At 36.2% G+C, this 19,405-nt stretch overlaps 1 protein-coding gene across 1 annotated transcript in view; it reads right to left on the bottom strand.

Moving 5' to 3' along the window:
• Positions 1–454: 454 nt before the first annotated feature.
• LOC131157968 (nuclear pore complex protein NUP1) overlaps positions 455–19,405 on the bottom strand; it is a 55,265-nt gene continuing 36,314 nt past the window's right edge. The window contains exons 7-8 of the mRNA XM_058112453.1: positions 16,601–17,263; positions 455–1,088 (exon numbers count right to left, since the gene is read on the bottom strand). Of these exons, the coding sequence (XP_057968436.1) occupies positions 564–1,088; positions 16,601–17,263 (1,188 nt within the window). The 3' untranslated portion in view covers positions 455–563. The remainder of the gene's footprint in view (positions 1,089–16,600; positions 17,264–19,405) is intronic.

The raw sequence follows: 19,405 nt of genomic DNA, 5'->3' as shown, positions 1-19,405 counted from the left end.
GTCCCATACATTGGGGACTCTGAAAGACACCAAGAACTAGATGAGAATACTTGTCATGATCCTACATAGGGCATGTACTACGAAAATCTTGAGAGTTATTTGTGGAACAAAACTACAAAATTGAATAGATCAAAGTCGACACTATCTCACTAAAATTATGGGGAGCTAGCTCTTGCACAAGTAGTATACGAGCTAAATAAAATTACCTAGAATTGTATTGTGTTGAAGAAAAGAAGGGGAAATGAGTGAATCTTTTTTATCACTTGCAGCAAGGTGACAAAATGAGGAAAGGAAAGAAAACTTAAGCATGATGGAAAACATTAGGTCAGCCCAGTTCCTACACCCAAAGATAAAAAGGGTTCTTGTCAATTCTATACACAAAAAATCCATAAATCAAAATACTCCATCAATTCTTATTTTATGAGGCAAATAAATGAACAGGGAGTACAGCCAATGCACCAATCTCAAACTACTTTTCTTTCTTATGAAAAATTTTCTTAGATACAATTGATCCAGATTCAGCTGACAAATACATAAATAAAAATAAAATAAAACTGATTTAGTTAATAGCAAACTGCATTTTTCCCTACTGGGCTGAAAGATACCCTAGCCTTCTTATCAGACCCAAAGTTGAACTTGAGGTCAGATGCATCATTGTGGGTAGGCGTATCGCTCGTAGAAGGAAAAGAGAAAACTAGGCGAGGAGTAGACCTCCCCACACCAAAACTGTATGACGGAGTGTCGTTTTTCTCCTCAGGCCGAGGCAAACCACTGGCCGAGAAAGACGGTGTGATGGATGGTGTTGGGGGTTCAGAAAATACATCAGGTGATGCAGAAACTGGGAAGGTAAATCCTAAATTATTATCAGATGAACCTGCGAATCTTTGGCCAGGTTTGTTGATAGAAATAGCCAAATCTGGTCTAGCCCCTGATGAGTTCAATGGAGGTCTGTTCTGTCGATTTAAAATGCCACGCCCACCAACACTGGGAACCACCTTGGAAGCATCATGCCCATTAATTTGATTATGGAGAGGCCACAGCTGACTCTTCTCTTTCCGCCTACTGCCATCAAACCCTAACAAAGTCACCTGGAATACAAGCACAGTTGATGTGAGCTGTATACCAGCAGTTCACAATTGATAATAGAAATGGCACTCTGTTTAAGCATTTGAAAAGAAAGACACTGATAATTCAAGATAAACTCAGAGCACAGGGTAGCAGGAATCCCAAATCTAACTCTTATCACCCAAGAGAGAGAGAGAGAGAGAGAGAGAAGATGATTCAAGTTAAACCCCAGAACAGAAGTTATAAGAATCTAGAATGATTCACGTTCAACTTGGAACCCAGGTTATGGAAACCCCAAATCTAACCCATAAAAAAAGTCTTAATAATAATAGTTGGAGCTGAATAAAAAGCATACTAATGGTTTTATTTACATCCTGGATAAGGAAAATTGGGCACACAACCTGCCTAAACAGGAATTGAAATTTCAGAAATAGAGCATATGCATGTTGCTGAAGGAAGCATGCATCATTATGATAGCCACCTATTATGTTATTCAAGTATTTTCATAAAATAAGACCAAATAGTACATGCCAGGCAGACAAACCACAAAAATAATTTTAAAAAAATCACATTTCTCCATTTCATTAAAAATAAAAAATAAAAAGAACATAGAGCCGCTACTTTATCACTTGCTATATACAAAGATCCCTAAGGGGGCATATACAGTTCAACACGTGCAACAAGATGAGCAAATGCAGGCAATTTTGCATTCAAGTCATTCTTGAAAATTTCTTTTGACAGGGAAGGAAAGAATATTATTTAACAGAAAAGAGAAAGAATCCCAAAGATCATAGAATAAGACATCCCTAAAAATGGGCAAAAATATAATTGCAATAAACCCCACTCCAGTCCCCCTGAAGACTAGACGATAAAACTCCTCAGAAAAACCCCCAAGTGGATTTGTCAAGGAAAGCAACTCTGTCCCCATAATAAATTGGAAGGTTTAGATTTGTCATTAAATATCCTAGCATTCCTTTTAAGCCACAAATATCAAAAGCTCATATTCTTGAAACAGATAAATATCAAAAGCTCATATTTGCCTAGTTAAAAGCTCCCATCCTCCATCCATCATATCAAATGCTAGCAACTCATTCGCTAGAGCAGGACAACAAGAAAGCTATTCTAAAAAGCACAAATGGGAATAGAACACTCTTTAAGAATCTTTGTTTATTCTTAGTCAACATACTTGGAGTTTCATCTTATTTCTAGAACAACACAGAAACAGAAAATTTTTTTCAAGTACAAACCCACACAGAAAACATAGGTAAAACAAATTTTAATAACACGACAATCTAAAAGCAAACAAATTAGTAGTGCATTAATTAAAACTTCATTGGTTTAACACTCTTAGACATATAGCAACTTCCTCAAATATTATTACTATCAGGAGACATCTGTAAAGATATTGAAACTGAATATCAGACGCTGCCTAAGCTGAATTCCATCATTTATCGCGCTGCTAAAGTGATGCTTCATGGCTATGTGATTTGTGTAGCCACAGCAAACAAGATTCTTTGTTATAACAATGCCCAATTAGCGCCAGGAAAACCAAAAATTTTAAAAAATGACTTGAATGTCAAACACCCTTTTGGCCTAGGCCTACTACATTCTCCCAACTAATCACATGATCTCCCTTCCAAATGCCCAATCCCCAGCACATGACAATAAAAACATCCCACAATTAGTCTTCTTGATTGTCTCCTTCTTAGACATGAGAATGGATATAATACGAGGAACACTAGAAAGACAAAGTGTGATATGCCCCTCAAAGAATTATAAGCTCCTTTCCACCCCTCAAGATGTGCAAAAATTCTCTTAAAAGAATCCAGAAATGTACCAACTCCAGATTACCTCCTAAAGCAAGAACTAGTGTGTGCAATTGTGTCCTGGGCTTACACACCAGACTAATTCCATGCCTACACCAACTGTGCCCACAGCCAACACGTAGGAGGTAAATCCGAATGTGCGGTGCAAGCAGCAGGTTTCAAACCCTAGATCCACCGTTGTAAGCAGCTGTGCCCACAGCCGTGCACTTGTTTGATCTAAATTGCCTCTGAATAGAGGTTATATATGAATCGCTTCACTTAAAAAAGTGAGCTGGCCAAACATAAAGAGCTGGCAACTCTTAGGGCCCATTTAGTTGTGGGAAACATTTGCTGTTTTCCATTTTTTAGATGTCCAAAGAACTATAAAAATTTTAACTTATTTTTTATGTTTTCAAGATTCATATTAAAAAGTTAGAAAATAAAGAGTTTGTTGAATCTGGAAAACAATTTCTCAAAAGATAATTACTTAAAAAAAAACAATATGTTTTTCAATTTTCCAAAAATTATATAAAGTAATATTTGGATCATAAATTTTGGAACTTAAACTTAGATTTGTGTGGATTTAGAAGAAACTCTACGCAATAATTATCCACTTTAACAAATAAAAGTATAAAAATATTGACCTTAAACTTTGGATATTTAGACTTGGGGTTACGGAACAAAAATGTATAACACTTCTGAATATATATACCAATTCATGATTCGCTATAGTGCTAGTGTTTTCTGGTAACTAATGTATGAAAAAATCTAATTCATCATTAGACAAACAGCTATGGTACCAAAAACACTAACCACCAAAGAACCCAATCTGATCACATCTACACCACTCTTGAACATGTTAATCTTAATCCTGAAACCACCTCAGAAATCTTCTGCGATGAGAATGCTTTTCATGACTTATTAGTGCTAGCTAGAAAAAAAGGTAGCAAATTATAAACGAGAAACCTCCACCCCCTCTCCAAAATCTAAGATATTGAATAATCTGCAACCCATGAGCATACCATCCTACATAACACCACTATCATGAATAATTAAAGAGAGAGAGAGAGAGAGAGAGAGAGAGAGAGAGAGAGAGCAGATCATGTTGCCTGAGCCACTTGCATGCAATAAACTAAAAGTGTTGGGACTCCTCATTTACAATTAAAGACAAGAAGATGGACCCTTGAGCACTTGTAGGAACAATAAAATCATAATTCAAAAAGAATTATCCTTGTGATTAACAAAATTTTAGAGGTTTTTACACACACACACATACACACTAGCAAGAGAATCGAGGTACAAATCTGCTCAATATTTTGTGTCCTTCCTTGATTACAATATTTGCTTGTAATTTTTTTTACGCTCAACAACACAATTAGTTCTATATTTTTTTTTTTTATCTAAGACTCTAAGTTGCCTCTGAACAGAGGTTATATATGAATCGCTTCAATTAAAAAAGTGAACTGGCCAAACATAAGGAGCCGGAAACTCTTAGGGGCCATTTAGTTGTGGAAAACATTTTCCATTTTTTAGCTGTCCAAAGAATTATAAAAATTTTAACTTATTTTTTATGTTTTCAAGATTCATATTAAAAACGTAGAAAATACAGAGTTCGTTGAATGTGGAAAACAATTTCTCATTTTTCATTTTTTGATTTCAAAAGATAATTACCAAAAACAAAACAAAAAAAAAAAAAGTCTGTTTTTCAATTTTCCAAAAATTATATAAAGGAATATTCAGATCATGAATTTTGGAACTTGAATTTAGATTTGTGTGGATTTAGAAGAAACTCTACGCATAATCAGCACAAATTAAAGTCAAAGATCCAAATTCCATGCTCCCATACACAAAGTAAGAGCTAAAAAATAAGAACACATTAAAAAAAGATGTTCTCCAACTTTTCTAATTAAAATTGGAAACAAGGTGACATTTTTGTAATTATTTGAAAAATTAGAAATGAAAAATAAAACTATTTTCACAAGCAAATAGTGCCAAAGCTGTTTATTATTGTTAATTTATTCCATAAAAATGCTGTTAAAAAAAAAAAAAAAAAAAGCAACTAACCTTTTTATAATTTTTTAGAAAACTAAAATGGAACATGGAAACTGTTTTCCACAACTAAACAGACTCTTAATTTTCTTAAAATTCATCTAAACAAATCACATACTCGTGCCAAGATTTCGTAAGTTGAAATTCAGAGTCTCTTTTCTAATTTTATCACTCATGAAAAATGAAAATGACAAAAAGCCCAACAGCTAGGTCACTGAAAATGATGCAATAATTATCCACTTTAACAAATAAAAGTAAAAAAATATTGACTTAAAACGTTGGATATTTAGACTTGGGGTTGCAGAACAAAAATGTATGACACTTCAGAATATTTATACCAAATTCATGATTTGCTATAGTGCTAGTGTTTTCTGGTAACTAATGTAAGAAAAAATCTAATTCATCACTAGACAAATAGCTATGGTACCAAAAACACTAACCACCAAAGAACCCAATCTGATCACATCTACACCACTCTTGAACATGTTAATCTTAATCCTGAAACCACCTCAGAAATCTTCTGCAATGAGAATGCTTTTTATAATTTATTAGTGTTAGCCAGAAAAAGTAGCAAATTATAAATGAGAAACCTCCACCCCCTCTCCAAAATCTAAGATATTGAATAATCTGCAAACCATGAGCATACCATCATACCTAACATACCAACCACTATCATGAATAATTAGAGAGAGAGAGAGAGAGAGAGAGAGAGCAGATCACATTGCCGGAGCCACTTGCATGCAATAAACTTAAAGAGTTGGACTCCCCATTTACAATTAAAGACACAGAAGCCAACCAAAAATTCACTTTTCCAATAATTCCCAAACCCTACCTATCCAAAATATCAATTTCATCCATGTTTCCGGTCATAAGCCTTTTTTAAAGTCTAACTAAAACACAATGCCTAGCCCCTCCCAACAACTTGAACCACCACATAGAAACTAAAATAACATCAGGAATCAATTTACAGCTGTAAAAGCACTCTTTGACAAGGGTACAATTACACTTAAGATCTCTCAATCTCCAAAAATTAGCATTTTGTTACCCCTATTTGAGAGACAAGGTAGCTATATGCAAAAAATCCCGCTAAGCATCATTTTTATTTTTTTTAATATGTGTGTGTGTGCACGCACTTTCACGTGTAAGTATGCTGCTGAAAATGGTTTCCCTTTTCTTTACTACAAAGTACTAACCAGAGAATTAACACATCCCACCTAAATTTGTAACCATTACATTATACGCAACATTTGGAGCCTATTTCAAAGGTTTTTGGTAGGGGTGGCAAAACGGGTTCATGGGCCGGGTCCAGGCGGGTTGTAAATGGGTCGGGTCATAAGCAGATGGAGTTTAAACGGGCCGTAACCATGTAAACCCTAACCCGCCCGTTTAATAAGCAGGCAAGTCATGGGTTACCTGTTTAAAAAATAATTATATATTTTAATTTTTTTTAATTTAGTTTTAAAGAGTAAATCTTAAAAAAAAAAAAACAAACAAACAAACAAACAAAAAATGTAGGGAAAAAAATTATTTGCACAGTGACACTGACAGATTCACAAACTGAGACTGAGAGCCACGTTGAATCTACAATGTATAAGAGATCATTCCTGGACTTGTTTCAAATGTGAAACCGCATTGCTTCTGCTTGAATGGCATGATTCAATTTCACATAGCTGGAACCATTTTTTAAAAGCAATGTCTGAATCATTTGATAATGTTGGTCTTCATTGAAACCCAAAATTTATCTGTTCTTCGCTTCTTTGAACCAGAGTTATTTCCCTCTTTTCTTTACCCAACCCGTAAAGAGAGATGGACTGAAGATTGAGGGTGAGAGGGAGGGGGAGGCTGAGGGTGGGATCATGGAGTGAGAGGGCGGGGGAGACTGAGGGTGAGATCACTGAGATCGTGAGAGGGAGACTAAGTCTGAGAGAGAGGGAGACTGAGGCTGAGAGTGAGATGAACAGAGGCGATTGGCGAGCGCGAGACGGCGAGAGGATCTGCAGAGGCTGAGGCTCAAGAGGACGGCGTGCGACGACGGCGAGGCTAGACTCTTGAGAGATGGCGACGGCATGCGGGTGTCCCGTGCTAGTGCTGCGATGGCGAGGCTGCCTAGAAGTGGAAGAGGATTAGAGGAAGATCGAAGGGGTGCGGGCGTGCTGGGGGCAGACGGTAGTTTCTGCACTTGGCTAGGTTAAACTTAAATGGGATGGAGTTGCCAATGACTAATGCCCTGATGAGTTATTGGGGGGAAAAAAAAAGAGTAAATGGGTCACTCGCCGACCAGAACCCGGGTTGACTTGTTTATAAACGAGCGGGTCACGGGTTGACCTATTTATAAACGGAGTGATTTTCATGGACCCGAACCCGTCTTAACTGGGCGGGTCACGGGTGACCCGTCAGATCATGACCCGTTTTTCCAGGTCTAGTTTTTGGTAGCTTAGAAAATAAATAAAAACATATTGTCCAATAATTGAAAATAGAACCAAATTTATAATTTATAAATGAACTTATATTTGTATATAACATGGAATATTTTGTTAGATAAGAGTTAAAGTAGGATGTATAAAATGGAGGTGTGTGTCAAACATATTTTGTGATTGAAAAATACCTTTAAAAAAGTTCTATTAGACAGCTAGAAGGCCAGACATGCTTTGTGGATTAGAAAGTTGGGCAACTAAAAAACATGTACAAAATGTAGAATTCCCGAAAGGCAAATGTAAAGGAGGAGCGGCGGCATAACACTAAAACATAAATTAAGGAACGATGTGTATGCAATAACGTTGGCATAGCACCAATCGAAGACAAGATAAGGGAGTGGCGGCTTAGATGGTTTGGGCATTTGAAACTTAGGCCAAGCAGCACACCTGTGAGGAGTAAGTTAGTTAGTGTTTCTAGTATTAAAAGGGATAAAAGTAGACCTAAAATAACTTGCCATGAGGTAGTGAGGAAACACTTGATAGCTCTTACATTAGCGGAGGAAAATGCCCTCAATCAAGTGAATTGGTGGAAAAGAATTCATGAAGCTAACCCACCTAGTGGGACTTAAGGCTTATTGTTATTGTTGTATGGAATAAACAGGGCACAAATTTGCACATTACCCTCCAATTATAATGATGTATTAAGATCATGCTACATGGGTTCTTAAATATAGTGGTAGCACGGCATTGCATGAACAAAACTAATGAGCCCTTTTAATATTATTCCAAAAAAAAACAAAAAGGAGAGAGAGAGAGAGAGAGAGAGAGAGAGAGAAGATATCCCTTGTTCATTCATTGACTCCTAAGTGGAACGTTACCAACACAAGAAGTTTCCCAATCTACGAGACCTGTGAAAAAACCTATGACTAGCTAATCTGAGGGAGCATTGTCAAGTGCCAAATACTTTGATTGGCCCAATCTTCAGGAGAGAATAAAAGATAGAAAACAAGACAAGCCATAGCCAATGGCTAAGCTAGGAAAAGTGGTAGACAAGGCTAATTAGCAGGGTACATAGACGGGGATAGATAATGTATTAGACGAGGATAGATCATATGCTTTTGTAAGATTCATCTCTAGGCTCAATATTGACAATTCATTGTTAGGGTTGTGTACTGCAGTCACCGGCAAGACTAAATGCACTATTAAGTGTCCACTCTTTCCATAAGGAATAAATTAGTGTGTTTAATGCACAGTTCTCTTTTTCTTTGTTTTGTGGTGTTCTACTTCTATATTTATTATTTACTGAAGATGGATTCCTACATTGAGTGTTTTTATTTGATTTATTTGCAGTGTTCATGATTTTAAGGGAAAAAAATTGGTGACTAACCCAGTAGATCCCTGGTGGATCACCACGGGTCGAACAATGGCATCATCCTAACAATTACATAGACAAAGATACAATTATATTACAAAAATGTTGGTCATGATCACTTATTAGCCATTAAATGGGGAAAAAAAAAAGAAGCAGCAATTAACAGCTACAACTAGGACAAATATAAATTAGTAGTAAAAGAAGGGATTTAATTTAATTAAGAATTTATCCAAGAATGAAAGATTTAAGGTAGCATTTGGTTTGTAGCTGGAATCAAATAAGAATGCACTAGAATAAAAAATGGAATGGCAAATTCCCATCTTGTATGTGGTTCAACATAGGATTGGAATCAGAATTGGATTATAGGGTTTGACATGCTGCTACAATAATCATACCACAATAATCGTATTATATTTTATTATTTTTTATTATTGTCACGTTAGTAAGTGTGAGTTCGTAGGATTATTATGGTTATTGTTATGTGCTCGACATATATTATAAATAGAGGGGGAGACCTATTGTCGTGATTAGGTCCTCCAATTTACCCAATAATTCAACATGGTATCATAGCAAGATTTGACCTAAACCTTAAGCGCACATCCAGCAACAAACCAAACCCTAAACCTCTTAATCCTATGCAAACTTGCCACCATAAGAGGATCATCCACACCACTAGCAACCATAAACAAGTTCAACAACTGTTGAAAATACAATATTCGCCAAAACTTCCTCAGAATCTCAAAAAACCTTTCACATTTTTTAGAATCAACCATATATATATAATAGCAAATGAAATTTCATTAATAAGGAGAGAATTTACAAGGAGGGAGAATAATCCTATATATAGCCACAAAACCTGCCGATCTCTAGAGCTATGAAATTTCATCACCAGAGGAGGCCCCATGAACCCCTGGTGCGTGGGAGACTATTCAGCTCTGATTTTGCTCTGATTTCTTCCCAAATATCTTAATATTTCCATACTCTATGATGTCAAGTTGTTGGTCATGCCTTTTGTTCAAAGATATGACCTTTTTCAATGGTTCACTCATGGCACTTTGTTAATGGTTGTTTCGTACCATTAGGGTTGTGTGTCCGTTTCTTGGGGCTGCAGCGGAGTTTGCTTGTCTGTTTTTGACCTGTTCACAGTTGTTTCAGTTGTTCGCATTGTCTGTGGTTGTTTTCAATTGTTCCAACCATGAACCTTGTTTATTGTTGGTCTCAGTTTTTAGTGTTGAGATGGAGTACACAAATCCCAAAAGTATGTCTCCTTCATCATTGCTGCAGAGACCTGAAAAATTATACGGAAAGAATTATGTGCATGGTGCAGTGGTCTAAGGTTGTCAAGATCTATTTGATATGCTTAGATAAATCTGGACAATGGTTTCAATCTGAGCCTAGTGGCAAGGAAAGGAAAGAAGCATGGATTCAAGAAGATGCATTGATTGTTTCCCTATTATTGAACTCAATGGAACCTCAGATTGCCAAACGTGTATGCATCTTTATATATGTAAGGAAATTTAGGGTTATGTGAAGCTCTTACATTCCAATAATATTACACGTATGTATAAAGTATCCCTTGAGTTTTTTGAGCTACAATAGGGAGACAGGAGTGTCACATTGTACTTTGTAGAGATGCGCATCCATGAGGAACTTAACATTGTGCAATCATAACCACTGATGCCCATGAGATGCAAATAGAGGAATCTCATGACAATACTTCGGGTCCTAACAGGATTGAAACCCGAGCTTGAGGTAGTCGTAGCCCGCTACCAAATCCTCGGTAGAGTAGAGTTTCTATCCTTTCTTGATGTTTATTCTCACGTCCTTTGTGCTTTCTTCAGTACACATTCCTCAACCTTACTTCTGGCAATTCAACTGGTTTTATGAAGAGTGCTTTTGTAACACAAGGTAATTCTGGTTTTCCACCAAGTAGTCGCAAAGGTTCTTAGGGTGGTTCAAGAGATCATGGTGGAAGGGATGGGCATAATAAAGGCACCCTTGGCAAGTGCACTCATTGTGGACACGGAGGTTTCAAATTGAGCAGTGTTGGGAACTTCATAGTAAATTGCCACGCATCGCCAATGCAACCATCAAAATTCCCACACACTTGGGATCAAGTGAGGAGCAACATATATCTATGTTATAGGAAGAGTAGTCTAAATTCGAGTAGTATCAAACATCCCATCAAGCTTCTCTTCCCATTGCATCTCTTTCTTAGTCAAGTAACCATACACCTTGCCTGTCATCTAATATTTCTCACACGCGCTCAAGGATTATAGATTCAGCTACCACTAATAATATGACAAGTATAAGCTTACATCATGTTACCCGTGTTGATCGATCCATCACTACCATTAAGGGAACAGAGTCGGTAAATCCCACCTCCTCTGTCTCTCTTTTGCTTTGTATGTTCCCCAAGTTCCCTTTCAATCTTATTTTTGCCAACAAAATTACAAAACCCACAAATTGTTCAATAATGTTCTTCCCTAATTTTTCATTATTTAGCATTTGAAGACGAGTAAACGGATTGGTGGGGGGCATAAATCAGGTCAACTTTGAGTCGTTATCTACTTCTATTGCTTGCAGGCTGATGCTACACCACTTTAAATCCATTATCACCTTGGTCATCCTTCATTAGACAAATTGAAAAAACAAGTTCCAACTTTGAGTTCTATGTCTAGCCTGAGTGTTAGTCTTGTTTGTTGGGAATGCATCATTGTATTCCATTTACATCTTGAGTCAATAAAAGGGCAGCAAACCTTTTCATGTTAGTCCATTTTGATGTTTGCGGTCCTAGTCGAGTTGTGTCAAAGTTGGATTTCCAATATTTTGTAACTTTTGTTCATGATTATTCAAGGATGACTTGGCTTTATTGAATAAAAGATCGTCCCGAATAATTTCATATCTTTTGTACATTTGGGTCTTAAATAAAGACTCAAATTTATTTGTTTTTTCTAATATTTCATAGTGACAATGCTAAGGACTCATATACTCAAAGTGAGTCATATCTTACTCTATCATATGCATGTTCCTAAAGTGTTTAGGATTGATGTCATGCTCACTTATCAACAAAATTCCATCCTCTGTTCTTCGGGGTAAAAGTCCCTACTTTGTTCTCTTTCGGAGTGCTCTTTTATTCTCTTTATCTCCTCACATATTCAAGTATATGTCATTTGCTCATTAGTTAACCTCTGAAGTGGATAAGTTGGATATTAACCTCTGAAGTGGATAAGTTGGATACTCAACCTATAAAATGTATTTTTCCGGACTACTCATGTACTCAAAAGAGATATTGCTATTATAGTTCCACCCTGCATCGCTACTTTGTGTCTCCAAATGTTTTACCTTCTTTGGGTCTACATCATACTACTACAAGTCCTTGAGTGCTTCTAACCAAAACGAGTCCCTTCCTTTGCCTAATCTTCCTAATTCTAGCATATTATCTCTACTCATTCACCCACTTGTGTCTTCATCTAGGTTGAGTCATCATTGTCATCTTGATCATCCTAATTTTCAAACGTATACACGATGGTGGCTCAAGGGAGGACAGTCCCCTTGAGCTTCTATTGCAACACCTTCGATTTCCTTATTTGATGATCCCATTTCTTGAGGTGTTGATCTTCCCATTGTTGTTTGGAAAGGTAGAAATGTATGCACACAACATCCAATCTTTAACTTCATAAGCTATTATTTCTTGTCACCCACGTATTATTGTTTTGTTAGTACACCTTTCTATTGCTTCTTCCTAAAACTAATTATGAACCCTTAACCCATTCTGTATAAAGGACTATAATGGTCGTCGAGATGCGTGCATTATGGGGTAATGGTATTTGGGAATCAATACCTCTTGGTTGGTTGTCGATGGGTATATACCATGAAAGTCAATCATGATGGTTTTGTGACTCATTTGAAGGTCTGCCTTGTAAATAAAATATATATTCAAGTGCAAGATTTGGATTATTTGTACACATTCTACCTGGTTGCCAAACTTGTCTCAGTTCTTCTTGCCTCTACATCAGTTAGGTCTAAAGAATGCCTCCTTACATGGTGATGTTCAAGAGGAGATCTATATGGAGCAACTACTTGGGCTTGTTGCTCTACGGGAGTTAGGCATAGTGTGTCAACTCAAGAAATTTGTATGGTCTAAAGCAATCTCCTATAGCATAGTTTTGTTGATATGGTGTTGTAATAATTGAATTTGGTTGATTTTACTGCCATACTGCATCTGGAAAAATTCTGCTTATTGTATATGGATGATATTATTCTACCATCGATGATGATCAAGGTATCCAACGCCTATAGAATTTGACTAAATTTCAAACCAAAGATTTAGGACCATTGAGGGATGCCTTACGTATAGAAGTATCCAGATCTCGTATGGGAATCATTTTGCCATAGAAGAAGTATGTTCTTGACCTTTTAGATGAGACTGGACTATTAGGATCCAAATGTGTTGATATACTTATGGATCCTAACATTAAGCTAGTGCCAGATATTGGTAATTTGTTGGCTAGCCCTAGACTAGTTGGAAAGTTGAACTCTCAGTCACTCTTTCACAAGAAGTGTTGTAAGTCAATTTCTTGATTTTTTAAGAATAAATCACTAGGAAGCAGTCATTTGCATCTTGGAATACCTCAAAGGTGCACTTGGCATAGGTTCAGGATTTGGGGCATACAAAAGCGGATTGGGCTAGATCACTTTCCCACACAAGATCTACCACTACATACTATGTTTTTGTGGGTGGTAACATGATTTCTTGGAAGAGTAAGAAACAAACTCTTGTAGATAGATCAAGTGATGAGGCAGAGTATAGTTCTATAGGCCCATGGCTCACACCACATTTGAACTTGTTTGGTCAAAGAACATGTCAGAACAGCTTGGTTTTCCACATTCTCAATCTATGGATTGATGTGTGATAATCAAACAACTATCCATATTGCCTCCAACCTAGCCTTCCATGAGCAGGGAAAAGACATTGAATTTGATTGTAACTTTGTTAAAAAGAAACTTGCATAAAAGCTCATTACAACCAATCATGTGAATTCTAATTTCCAACTTCATTCACTAAAGCCTTGGGAGTGCTTATGTTAAACTCATTTGCAACAAGCTAGGAGCATATGATACTTATGCTCTAGCTTAAGGGGGAGTATTATTGGTTAGTTCAGTAAGTTATAATAAGTGTTATTGCTATGTAAGTAAGCATAAGTTTGCAAGGGTATTATGATCATCATTATGTGCTTGACATACAATTATAAATAAAGGGACAAACCCATCGTTGTGATCAAATCTTCCAATTTACCCAATACTTCAACAATTATAAAATAGTATTATGTCATTTTGAACATTAAAATATTATTAAATTTTATTGTATATTTATAGTATTATTATACATTTGTGTTTAATGATACCATAATAGTAATATATTATTTTCTTTACTTTGTGTAATATATTTTGTAATTATATATTATATTATATTTAATATCTATATATATGTACAAGTATATTTATGTAAGTACTTGGGTATGCATGTGTACGTATACATAAATATGAGTATGTGTACATATATAAGTATGCATATGCATGCATGTGATATGCATGTACAGTATATTGTACTTGAAATTTATTATGACACCAATCTTTTGATTCCAAGCTAGGGGCCAACAATCAAAAGTAGGCTAACGAGGGGATTCAACTCCTACATGGAAAGAGAATAGCATTGAGATTCCTGCCAATCAAACTTTAAAAAATGGAATTGACCATTCAAATTCTAATTCCAAGAGTCGATTACCAATTACCAAACGCCTCCTAAGGTTATTAACCGTATTATTAATTGGAGAGTGCGTGTGCACGTGTGCGCATAGTAAAAGTTCATTAATGAGAGAGCGCATCAGCTGAGTAGTGGTAAGCTCTCACCTCAAATTTTTGAGAGGACGTTTTGCTCGGAGCATCTTTCAACATCTCTCAGAATGTGCTTGTTCGCATGTTTGTTAAGGCACCAAAATCTAGTATGGTGGGAATTTTAACAATCGTAGGAATGAAAATTCCCACAAAACACGGGTCCCATTCCCACCCTTTTCCATGGGGCCTTCCCCATGGGTAAGTTTCACGGCAATCCAATTCTCACAAGAATCATTTTTTTAACTAAATTTCTCCCACTATTTTGGCTGATTGGACATTAATATCCTCATCATATGTTATTATTACACATTATAATAATATTCATTAATAATGGATTATCATAATAACATAAAACATAAATAAAAATATAAAAATAATATTATTATTATGTTATAATAATATAACATAGTAGTTGAAACTTTGAAATCATATCACCTTCCATTATTATGTGTTTATTTTTTTTATTTATGATGGTTGAAATTTTCAGGACATGGATTTAATTTAGTAGATATTTTAATAGGTTTTGTACTGAAAATATGTTTATTTTCATCTATTTTTCATAGACAGATTAAAGGTATAATTATAATTTTATTGAAACGCCTACCAAGATACCCACATTTAACCAAACACTAACATGGGCATCTTGTTTACTTCCATGTGAATCTCATAATGTGAACCAAACAAAAATATTCACACGAGGCCAGCAGCCCATTCCCAGGTGAAAGATTCCCAAGAATGCAATTCCTTATTCCATGGAAATATTTTTTATTCCACGAACCAAACGCCCCTCAAGAGGCCCAAGGTTCAACTCCCACAAGTAGAAGCTTAAATATTTTGTGTAAGAGACCACATCAATCCAACTAGTCCAACAACTCCAACCAAGCCCCAAGTATCAACAGCCCCGAGTATCAACTGGGTTAACCTGAACTCGCTTCAAATCCAGTGTTGTCAGTTACCTGGACAGATGAATGAAAGGGGTTGTTCCAACTTTCTCTGAAACTTCAGTGGTGTTTGCATGTATAGGACAAAGCCTTCTCCTTTTGGCATGTATAATTCATTCTTTTTCACTACATTGAAAAAGAAAACAAAGATGCATTGAAAATTCAACATCTGACCATGCTTCTGCCTCCTAAGATCTAATCTTTATACGTATGACAATTAGACATATACCTATGCAATGCACCTAACCTTAATGTTCTTGTTTAAGCGAACCCGCTTCTTCCATTTTTGTTGTTATCATGAAAGGTAACACCCTATCTAAATTATAAATAACAAGGACAGCAGGAATCCAACAAATCATCCCAAGTAAATGCTGGGCTGGGAAACCAATTATCGAAGTAAAAGGTACACAGACAGAAAAGCATTGGTCAGCCAGGTAATCATCATACACTGGCTGCTCAAAAACTTCCTGATTTACAACCATTACATCCTGTTCATTTCAATACAGGCTGTTTTGACTGGAAAAGCATCCTCCCCAGCCCCAACAATTTGTTTCTGTAGATAAATTTTTATAGATGTTTAAAAAAAAAAATACTAGAGATGCATAAGCTGAAGCGGTTCATAACAGGCATTGCAGGATTTGCATATAAAGAATCAAGGTAGATCTGAGAAGCAAGATGAGTCATTACAAGTTGCATTTGAAGACACAAAAAATCAGAGTCCAATGCAACAACAGACAGCAGATTATAAGTTATAACTTAAAAATTAATTTTTAATGCTTGGGCACCTCATAGCCTCGTCTCCTTCTTTAAATAGCAGGGGAAACAAAACCAAAAAAAAAAATGCTTTGATGCTGGACTGTTACATTCCATTGAGAATCAATACACCAATCAAAACAGAACAAACAAGTTTCCTAAGATTTAAAGACAACATGCAAGTCTCACATTTGAAAAATGTTCTGGTTCGTTCACTCCTATGAGTATGAACCACAAACTCAGCAGAAGATTCATGTATATAAGAAACAGTGGCAAATGACAATTTATAGACAGAAAAGATACCTCATTTGAGCTGTTGAATTGAGAATCACCAGTTTCCTTGAAATCTAGTGAAGGCCCTGCATTGCCCCAGCATGCTGTATCAGCATCACGCAGAACTTCACCAGAAGATGCACTTGACCTCTCATGAATTTTACTAAGAGAGTTCCCTCTATCCTTGTTTCCTTTCGCAGAAAACTTTGGGTCAACTTGACCTGTATTTTTATAGGAGTCGGATGCTCCCAATTGCATAGAAGTATTGCATTCCTCAGGGACAAGAGTGGTGATTTCAGAAGATGGAGGTTTCCTCCATCTAGTGGCTAGACTTAGCTCAGCCAGCTTTTCCTTGGGAGTAGGTATGTTTCTGTCAATGTGCTCCAATATTCTCCTGGCCAACTGACTAGACTGTGGATGAACAGTTGCAACACCTCCTTCCAAGCTATCAGGTGCACCATCCACTGACTGAATTTTTGACGTGCTCCTTGTTGCTCCAAAATCCAACTGATTCTTGATGGCAGGCAAAAATTCCTCAGAAGCAGTTGAATATCCCACCTGCGGAGGACCATTTTGGGTTGAATGGAAAGAAACAGATCCTCTATGAGTTTCAGAAACAAACTTATGCCCTATCCTGCGAATAGGTCCTCCGGATCCATAGCTTTCATTCAATGCATCAGTCCTTGACTTTGCCTACAAATTCAAATAAAGGTGTAAAAGGGCTTACTAGAGTCAAATTTTCAGAGAGGTAAAAAAATATGAACAATATAATTTGAAAGTCCATTTTCAAGTAAGGATAACCATCTTTTCTATCATGAGCACAAAAGACACACAACTCAGTAAGCAGCAATGATACTCCTGAAGTGGCGTAAAATAAGACAATTCATGTAAACTTTTTTTTCTAAAACTGCTAAAACCCTGATTAGAATATACACACATGCATAAGTGTTCACACAATATGCTCACACCAAGCCAGTAAAAAATTCAAAAGATGACATCAAAAAATAGTTGCACAGCCCAACAAAGTAAAGCCAATAAAAAATTTGAAATGAGGTTATGACATGCTGCATAAAAACACCAAAAAATGATGTTTTCTTTTTTGGGGGATTTGGGCACATCTGCAGAAGAAATAATCCGGAATTGAAAAAAAAAATGTCAACCATACAGCCAATTCATGTCAAATATTATAAAGGGCAATCTACATGAAACAACCAAAAACTGATAGGGTGTCACAAGCTGATCAGGAATAAAAGAAATCCCATCCACAACTCTACAGATAACTCCAATGTGCCTTCAAAAGCTGATCATTTGGTTATCATCTATAGCTATGGCTTTTATATCCAAAACCACAGTACAACTGCACAAGGGTATTTCAAGCTCAAAGTTTGTGAATTGCCAAATTGGAATCAGAATTGCGTATCAATTCATTGCCTCTAGTTTTTTCTGGATTTTTTTTTTATGGCAAAAGAAGAGATTTCATTGATAAGAGGAGAATTTACAAAAAGGAGAAAAAGATTTCTCCCATTGAAGTTCTGGAAAAATAAAGAAAAAACAAATGAATAAAACAAAAACTGGTAAAAAAAAAACATAAAAATAAGAGCAGAAGATTCCTCCAGTCTTGCTGAATATACGAAAAATTAACTCCCTTGAAGCAACCAAACCCCACACACCATAAAAAAGCCAGGTAATGAATCTTCTTCCAAACCAGCTGCCAATACAATATTCTTCCTGAAAAAATATGTGCATTGTGCTCCAACCATAATCCCCACCGCAATGCAAAAATACCATACTTCCATGGTGTCACCCTCTCCTTCCTTCTACCGATCCCCTCAAAGGAATCGACAACAATTCTTCCATACAAACCTCATGGAGGAAGGGTAGATAAGTTGTGATACTTAGTTCATATCAGATGTCGAAAATTGAAAGTGATAATATCAAACAATGAGCTAAAGGAAGAAAAGTTGTGAATCTCCTGGTAGAGAAAAGATTTCAGAGGTACTGTTAATAGCATCCACAGATTGAGGCTAGGCTATCTTATTTCTTTCTTTTTCCCCCCATTGTTGTAGAAGACACCTCATTCTCATCCTTTTTGCATTTATTTTCTTCTTTTAAATAAAATTTATTTTTCTAACTAAAATTTTAAAAAAAAAAAAGATTTAGTAACAAAAATGAAAGAAATAGATGACAGAAAAATTGTCACTGCTTATGATCACGATATCCTTGTCAAAAAGTGACTTACTCGCACCATGTCAGACAGTTGGAGTCAATAGCAAATGAAATTATATTTTATTGTAGTAAAACTGAAGTCAAAAGCTTCAACACTTCAATCCTCCCTGTCTCATCAGTTTAGAGAATAAGCCAGCACCTCCCTAAAAGGTTATACAGTGACATCCCTGGACTTCGTCAATGAGTCTGTCTTCCCCCTCAGCTAATCAGTAATCCTTCTTTTTTTTTTCCTTATTGGATATACGAAGAAATTTCATCAAAGAAGAATGAAAATGCAAAAAGGAGAATAATAAATCCTCCTTTGAAGTAAAGCTAACAACAAAAGATTAAAAAAATAATAATGATACAATTCAAAATGACGATGCCTGCTAATATCCCATCACCCATGGTAGATAAGAAAAAAAGCACTCCTTAAAAACAATCAGCAGCAAAATCCAACGGACATGTGACGAATCCTGTCCCAAAGAAAGGAACACAATCTTTCTCTTCTAAAGATGCACACATTCTGTTCCAACCAATTTCCCCACAACACTACAAAAACAGCACATTCCCACAAAGCTGAAGCATCTTTACTACTGCCAAATCCTAGAAAGGCAATTGCCAACAAAT

This window comes from Malania oleifera, chromosome 6 (assembly GCF_029873635.1).
Source record: "Malania oleifera isolate guangnan ecotype guangnan chromosome 6, ASM2987363v1, whole genome shotgun sequence".
Taxonomy (NCBI): Eukaryota; Viridiplantae; Streptophyta; class Magnoliopsida; order Santalales; family Ximeniaceae; genus Malania; species Malania oleifera.
This window is presented reverse-complemented; position numbering and strand designations above follow the sequence as displayed.